Genomic DNA, 8,784 nt, shown 5'->3' on the forward strand with positions numbered 1-8,784 from the left:
ATTTTTGTTTTTGTTTTTGACGTTTCAAAATGCATGCATGGTATGAAAAATATAATAATTACCTTGAATCCTCGAACAAATCCCGACTGAGACAATCCTTCCTGTTTGAATGTTGTACAGATTTTGTAGTTTTTCAACGGAAATCCAGCATTAGATCGCTGCATGCGTGTTTGTGAATAGCTCCTCATGATGTGGCCGGCACCCTACATGAACACAAGGTTCAGTACATGACCAGTCCGACTGGTCAATATTATGAAATCTATGGTTTTAGTCTCCCAAGACGCGTTTTTAGCTCGTTATCATCTTATCATTGTTATGAAAAAATTGTTCGTCGACAAAATATTTTTATTATCGTCATCATTGGCGAAAACAACACTGATATAAACCATTAAAAACCCGAAATCTCCATCCACATCCCAGCATCTTTTTATCGTAAAGTATTTAGTACTTTAGACTAAGTATTTTGATGTAAGTTTCGACTTAAACAGTGAAAATGCGTGGAAATTCTAGGTTACGTCAGTAGTGTAGGAAGCAAACTCGGTCGTAACGCGAGGACTTAGTATGTTTATTGCTGTTGAGTTGTTGTGCTTGGCTTATTCAACGGGTGACCGTGACCTGTTACTGTTATCTCGATAAGGAGTAAGGACTGGGAGCTTCATAGCTTCTCTCTCGAGGTCATCGTAGCTGATTACCTTATTGTCGTTGTTCACGTACAGTGGTATCAAAAATTATCTGAACCTTTTTGGAATTTCTCACATTTCCGCATAATATCGCCATCAAATGTGATCTGACCTTTGTCAAAACCACACAGATGTAAAAACAGTGTCTGCTTTAACTAAAACCACCCAAACATTTATAGGTTTTCATATTTTAATGAGAATCGCATGCAAACAACGACAGAAGGGGGGAAAATAAGTGAACCTGAGGAAACTTAAACAGCAATTGAAACCAATTTTTACCAAATAATTTAAATCAAATGTGTGCCCAATCACTGATCAGTGGTTTAAAGCTGCCCTGCCCACTGTAAAACACACACCTGACAAGAATTGTCTTGATGACAAACATTGTCTGATGTGCATCATGGCTTGGTCAAACGAGCTGTCTGAAGACCTGCGATCAAGGATTGTTGATTTGTATGAAGCTGGGAAAGGACACAAAACCATCTCTAAAAGTCTGGATGTTCATCAATTGACAGTCAGAGAAGTTGTCTACAAATGGTAAGTTTAGCACTGTGTCTTCTCTCCCAAGGAGTGGCCGTCCACCAAAGTTGACGCCAAGAGTTCAGCGCAGAATACTCAGAGAGGTAAAAAAGAACCCTTGAGTGTCTGCTAAAGACTTACAGAAATCACTGACACAGTCCAATATCTCTGTGCACACATTAACTATATGTAAAACTATGGCCAAGAATGGTGTTCATGGGAGGACTCCATGGAGGAAGCCGCTGCTGTCAAAAAAAAACATTGTTGCTCGTTTAATGTTCGCAAAAAGGCACTTGGACACTCCACAGGTTTTGGCAAAATATTTTGTGGACTGATGAAACCAAAGTTGAATTGTTTGGGAGTAAAACACAACATCATGTGTGGAGGAAAAATGGAACAGCTTACCAACATCAACACCTCATGAAGCATAGTGGAGAGGGCATCATGATTTGGGGCTGTTTTGTTGCCTCAGGGCCTGGACAACTTGCAATCATTAATGGAAGAATGAATTCAAAAGCTATGCAGGAAAACCTGAGGCCGTCTGTAATAGAGTTGAAGCTAAAAAGAGGATGGATGCTGCAACAAGACAATGATCCAAAACACAGAAGTAAATCAACTTCAGAATGGTTTTAGAAGAACAAAATAGACTTTCTGAAGTGGCCAAATCAAAGTCCAGACTTGAACCCCATTGAGATGCTGTGGCATGACCTAAAGACAGCGATTCATGCCAGGCATCCCAGGAATCTGACGGAACTACAGCAGTTTTGTAGAGAAGAATGGGCCGAGATTAGTCCTGATCTATGTTCCAGACTGATCTGCAGCTAACAGAAGCGTCTGGTTGAAATTATTGCTGCCAAAGGGGGGGATAAAATATTAAATGTGATGGTTTTTCCCTCTTTTTTCATTGTTTGCATACTATCCTCATTAAAATATAAAAACTAGCGCTGTCAAAATTACCGCACTACGTACAGTCATGGTTCCACTTTCCATCATGCATTTGGGCATGCTTACAGTATCATTTACTGAAAGCTCAACAAATACACTAGATGGCAATATTTAGTCACAATATACAAAGTCACAAGTCTTTCTATCCGTGGATCCCTCTCACAGAAAGAATGTTAATAATGTAAATGCCATCTTGAGGATTTAATGTCATAATAAACAAATACAGTACTTATGTACTGTATGTTGAATGTATATATTCGTCCGAGTTTTATTAATTTTTTTCTTAATGCATTGCCAAAATATATATGATCGGGAATGATTGGAGTTGAATCGGGAGCAAAAAAAAAGCAATCGGATCGGGAAATATCGGGATCGGCAGATACTCAAACTAAAACGATCGGATCGGGAGCAAAAAAACGATCGGAACAACCCTAGTTTTGATATAAGATTTCTATAACTTGTACTAACATTTATCTTTTAAGAACTACAAGTCTTTCTATCCATGGATCGCTTTAACAAAATGTTAATAATGTTAATCCCATCTTGTTGATTTATTGTTATAATAAACAAATACAGTACTTATGTACTGTATGTTGAATGTATATATCGACCTTGTGTCTTATCTTTCCATTCCAACAATAATTTACAGAAGAATATGGCATATTTTATACATGGTTTGAATTGCGATTAATTACGATTAGAGCGGAAACGAATACTCGAGCAACGCGAGTAACTCGAGTTTAAAAACTGATCCGAGTAATTTTATTCACCTCGAGTAATCGTTTAATTTGACAGCTCTAAGCATCACGTTTTGCTCGGACTACTTTTAATGTGGGACAACGCGCTGATGTCACATGTGTAGAGGAAAAAGCAAAAAAAAAAAAAAATTTTTTAAACTTACTGCAGCCGACAGCCGCTACAAACGACGCTGACGTTGCTAAATACTAGCCCGCACGATGCTACGTTGGTAGCAGGTAGCGTCTGATGAGTCTCATAGAGATCACATGTATGTTGAACTAGATGCGAAATGACAGACTCGGCCGCGTCTGGGCAGCGTTAGTAAACAGCCGCCATCTTAAAGCAGTAGAGCGCTAAGCGCTAATAAAGAGCGCTAAGCGCTAATAAATAAGATTAACGTTACTGTGACTAGCTCAAGTAACGTTAGCCCTGCGGAGGGCTAGGTTTCTATTAATTATGACCACTTTCGATGCGTGGCTAACGTGTCTTACGTACAGGCTTTAACATAACATAGCGGTGTGGAGTGATGAGGGTGTAAAATAAAAACTCAATAATGCTAACTATCAATTTTAGCTCAGTAGTCATTGCTGGATAAAACACCAAGTAGCACTGGTCCCTAATGTTCTCCAATACAGCCTGTATCATACATTTATTTTGAACACTGCAAAAACTTAAAATCCTATCAGGACTTACAGTTTGGACTAACTTAAAACTTAACTAGAACTTAAAAATGGCTTGACACAAATATAAATTCAGTTGAAACACGTGGGAAAAAATCCTAACTTTTAAGTGATGTGTGTTATCAAGCGTAACGGCATTTAGCATTTTTAGGTATATATATATATATATATATATATATTAATAAGATCTAAAGGTTTTTTGAGTGAAAGCAGTGAATGTCTTTTTTTTATTCTAGTTACATCTGAGATACAATTGTTGGCTGTTTTCAACAATATACATCAAAAATAAAGACATCGATTGACTGAAAATGGTGCAAGATTAGATGAAATGTCTTGTTTTCTCAAGTATATTTATAATTGCTCTTCACCTAAAATTATATTTGTTTTATCCGATTACTCGATTAATCGATAGAATTTTCAGTCGATTACTCGATTACTAAAATATTCGATAGCTGCAGCCCTAATTACGATTAATTTTTAAGCTGTAATTAACTCGATTAAAAATTTTAATCGTTTGACAGCCCTAATAAAAACCTTTAAATGTTTGGGTTGTTTTAGTTAAAGCAGACAGTTTTTTCATCTGTGTGATTCTGACAAAGATCACATTTGATGGTGATTTTATGCAGAAATGTGAGAAATTCCAAAAGGTTCAGATACTTTTTCATACCACTGTATGCTCAGTGAATTCCTACTCTGGTGAGATTCACAGTTCCCTGTTGGGGTTAACTTGTGGGCTGGCACCAGTTGTCCCCTTGGAGGCACTGATGGTAGAACTTTCCAAGAGATTTTTAAGAATCAGCCCGCGAAAAGGTCATCCAGGTCGTGTTCAGTGATTTATTTATCTTTTTTGTCCTGTGTTTTCCCAACTAGGGACGCTAAAATGGCTAATGCTGCGCGAGGTCCGACGGTCGGCCGACCGTCGCAATTTGCCAACGAGGAGCAGCGGGCCGTTCACTCCTGGTCCAGAATCGCGTCGGCCGGCCACGCCGTCCTCCTGGAGGCGGTGAAGATCCTCAGCCCCACGTCTCGGGATCTCTCCAGCACCGAAGAGCTGGTCACCTTCCTGCAGGAGCTGAGCGAGGAGGGCCACAAGCCCACCGTGCTACGTAGCAAGGACGTGTACGGCTACCGCTCGTCCACCACCCAGCCCCTGACCCAGGACAGGCTCAAGCCGCCCGCCCGGAATGTCAAGCCCGTAGCCAAGAAACGGCGAAGGGTTCGCGTGAAGAAACGAGAGGTGCACCCTTCCTGGAACGTCTTGCGAAGGGGCAACCCCAGGATCCAGGGGGTTCCGCCTCCCGAGCTACTGATGGACCAGCGCGCTATCCTCTACAACAAGACGCCCGTTTGGACTTCGGAGATCTCCCAGGCGCCCCCGGTACAGTCGTGCCTCAGACTGACTAATATCAAAGGTCTGTCCGGTTGCCACACGGCCAGACTCCAGATCCAAACCACGTGGGACGTGCCCCATAAGACGCTCCCGGCTATCGTTTTACAAAGGCCTCCCCCACAAGCACTTTCAGGAATACCGTTGCAGCCTTCCCAGAACGGCGCCGTGGCCTTGTTCAGCCAGAAGAACCTGTCGTGCCCCGTCCGACTGGACGGCGCCCTCATCGGCGACTCGGCCCCGGTGTTCCACACCAACGGCCGGGCTTTCCCGCAGACTCACACGGAGCTCACCAGCAACGGCTGGGGGGGCGACGGCCTCCGCCGGAACGGACTGAGCCCGAAAGAACTGACGCTCCCCACGCGGCAGAGAAACCGCTGGCGAGACAAGAGGCGCTTACGCTCCAAGGTGGTCAAAGTGGACGACTCCCGCTCGGTGGACGAGGCCCGATGGAAAGCGCAGAAAGTCCTGCAGGTCAACCTGTCCCCCGTGATCCAGATCCGCCCGCTCAACCACGTGCTGAGTGACTTCCGATACCAGAACTGAAACGGACCGTCCCTCTGAGCGTAGGCGCCGTTTTGTTAGTTAGTGTCATACGTCTGTCCCTTTTTTTTTTTTTTATGACCCAGTTCGCAGCAGAATTCTTTCCTTTTCGTCATCTGGCGCAGGCCGGTGCGCGTCGGGATTTTCCGAAACGCGTTTCCTAGCGGGCTGGGAAATGACTTTCCGCCCCATGCTAGTACCCGAGAGCGATTCCGCTTTGGCTACCGTTTCTCGTGGTCTTAAAAACTCGAAAGAACCCATGTTTCCAGAGTACGGTCGAAGAATTCCGTTTGGTTTCAGGACGGAAGTGGACATTACGCTTCCGTAAATCCTGCAGGTCAGCCTGTAACCCGTGATCCAGATCAGCCCGCTCAACCACGTGCTGAGAGTGTTCCAATACCAGAACTGAAACGGACCGTTCTTCCGAGAGTACGTGTCGTTTTCAAGTTTGTTTCCTGGAATGAAACTCTGAATCTGATCTGAATTCAGAATTTTTTTTTAGTTTTTGGCATCTGGGTTAGGGCGGTTCAGGGCTGTGTGTCGGAATTAAACGCGTTTAAAGTCGGGACTCGCTTTTCCTAGCAGGCTGGAAAAATTTCTTTCCGCAGAATGCTAGTACCGAAGAGCGATTCCGCTTTAGCTACTGTTCCTCGTGGTCTTAAATTTTTTCGAAAGCATCTTTTTTCTCAGAGTACAGTCGAAGAATTCCGTTTGGTTTTGAGAAACGCAAAAAAATCCTGCAGATCAGACCGATACCAGAACTGAAACGGACCGACTTCCGAGAGTACGCGTTGTTTTCAGCTTTATCTTCATTACAACAAGTGCAACGAAATTCCAAAATTTTGTTTGTTTCCTGGTGTGAAATTTCGTTGTACTTGTTTTAACTGAATCTGATCTGAATGATTGTTTTTTTTTAACCCAGTTTGGAACGAAATTCTTTTGTTTTTGGCATCTGGGTTAGGGCGGTTCAGGGCTGCGTGTCGGGATTTTCCGAAACAAGCTTAACATCGGTAGTCGCTTTTCCTAGCGGGCTGGAAAATGCCTTTCCCCCAACGTTACGCTCAAAGTCCTCCGTTACGTTTCAGGAAATGCAGAAACGTAAAATTCGAAAACACCGGTTTTCCCAGAGTATGGTCATAGAACTCTGTTCTGAATCAGGACAGAAACTTAAACACAAGAATCCTGGGGGTCAGCCTGTCCCTTGTGATCCAGATCCACCCGATCAACCACATGCTGAGAGATTTCCGATACCAGAACTTAAACGGACCGTTCTTCCGAGAATACGCGTTGTTTTCAGCTTTATCATCATTACAAGTGCAACGGAATTTCATTCCGAAATTTCGTTTTTTCTGGTGTGAAATTTCGTTGCACTTGTTTTAACTGAATCTGATCTGAGTTAGTTTTTTTAAAACCGGATTGCATCGAAATTCTTTTCGTTTTTGGCATCTGGGTTAGGGTGGTTCAGAGCTGCGTGTCGGGATTTTCCTAAACTCGTATAAAGTCGGAAAACGTCTTTCCGCCGAATGCTAGTACCCAAGAGCGATTCGGCTTTAGCTACCGTTTCTCGTGGTTTTAAGAATTCCCAGAGAGAATTCCGTTTGATTTTAGGAAACACAGAAAATCCTGCAGGTCAAAGTGTCCCTCGTGATCCAGATCAGCCCACTCAACCGTGTGCTGAGAGATTTCCGATACCAGAACTGAAACGGACTGTCCTTCAGAGTGTGCATGTCGTTTTCAGATTTATCGTCATTACAACAAGTTCAACGAAATTTAATTCCGAAATTTTGTTTCCTGGAGCCAACATTCTTTGCACTTGTTTTAACTGAATCTGATCTGAATTCTTGTGGTTTTTTTAACCCGGTTTGCAATGACATTCTTTTGTTTTTTTTGCATCTGGGTTAGGGTGGTTCAGACCTGCGTGTCGGGATTCTCCTAAACGCGTTTAAAGTCAGAACTCGCTTTTCCTAGCGGTCTGGAAAATGTCTTTCCGGCAAATGCTAGTACCCAAGAGCGATTCGGCATTAGCTACCGTTACTCGAGCTCTTAAAAAATCGAAAGCATCTGTTTTCTCTGAGTACGGTCGAAGAATTCTGTTTGGTTTCAGGAAACGTAGAAAATCCCACAGGTTAAAGTGGTGTCCCTTGTGATCTAGATCAGGCCGCTCAACCGCGTGCTGAGAGATTTCCAATACCAGAACTGAAACGGACCGTCCTTCCGAGTGTGCGCATTTTTCAGCTCTATGATCATTACAACAAGTGCAACGAAATCACTTGTTCTAACTGAATCTGATCTGAATTCTTGTTTTCCTAACCTGATTTGCATTGAAATTCCTTCGTTTTTGGCATCTGAGTTAGGGTCGACCAGGGCTGCGTGTCGGGATTTTCCTAAACGTGTTTAAAGTCAGGAATTGCTTTCCCTGGCTGGAAAATGTCTTTCTGCCTAACGCTATTACCCAAGAGCGATTCGGCTTTAGATACCGTTTCTCGTGGTCTTCAAAATTCCCAGAGCACAGTCAAAGAATTCCCTTTGGTTTCAGGACTGAAGTGGACACCATGCTTCTGGAAAGCACCATTAATCCCAGAGTACAGTCGAAGAGTTCCACCGTTTAGTTCCAGAACGGACATTACCGTACTTCCGGAAACGTTTATGAACAAAGAAACCCTAACCGCAGAAAAATCCTGCAGACGTTTACGAACAAAGAAACCCTAACCGCAGAAAAATCCTGCAGGTCAAAGTATCCCCGGTGTTCCAGATCATCCCGCTCAACCACATGTGGAGTGATTTTCGATACCAGAACTGAAACGGACCGTCCTCCAGAGTGTGCGCGTCGTTTTCAGCTTTATTGTCATTACAAGTGCAACGAAATTTCATTGCAAAATTCCGTTTATTTTCGTTGCACTTGTTGTAATCACAATAAAACTGATTTTTTTTAGTTAGTGTCCCGGTTTTCCCAGAGCACGGTCAAAGAATTTCGTTTGGTTTCGAGATGCAACCGTAAACAGAGAAAATCCTACAGGTCAACCAGTCCCTTGTGATCCAGATCCGCCCGCTCAACCACGTGCTGAGAGATTCCCGATACCGGAACCAAAACAGAGACTGTCCTTACGAGTGTATTTGTCATTTTCAGCATAGAGGGCGGTTCAGGATTGTGTGTCGGGATTTTCCAAAACAAGTTGGAAGTCACTTTCCGCCCAATGCTAGCTAGTCCGCTTTATCTACCGTTTCTCAAGGTCTTCAAAATTCGAATGCACAGATTTTCCCAGAGTACACTCGAAAAATTCAGTTTGGTTTC

At 43.1% G+C, this 8,784-nt stretch overlaps 1 protein-coding gene across 3 annotated transcripts in view; it reads left to right on the forward strand.

Annotated features, from left to right (window-relative positions):
• ccdc71 (coiled-coil domain containing 71) overlaps positions 1-8,441 on the forward strand; it is a 29,887-nt gene extending 21,446 nt beyond the window's left edge. For all 3 annotated transcript variants that reach the window (XM_057845209.1, XM_057845208.1, XM_057845210.1), the window contains one exon: positions 4,433-8,441. In XM_057845209.1, coding sequence (XP_057701192.1) covers positions 4,443-5,495 — 1,053 coding nt within the window. In that variant the 5' untranslated portion in view covers positions 4,433-4,442 and the 3' untranslated portion in view covers positions 5,496-8,441. The remainder of the gene's footprint in view (positions 1-4,432) is intronic.
• Positions 8,442-8,784: the final 343 nt, after the last annotated feature.

This window comes from Corythoichthys intestinalis, chromosome 9, assembly GCF_030265065.1.
Source record: "Corythoichthys intestinalis isolate RoL2023-P3 chromosome 9, ASM3026506v1, whole genome shotgun sequence".
In the NCBI taxonomy this organism is placed as follows: domain Eukaryota; kingdom Metazoa; phylum Chordata; class Actinopteri; order Syngnathiformes; family Syngnathidae; genus Corythoichthys; species Corythoichthys intestinalis.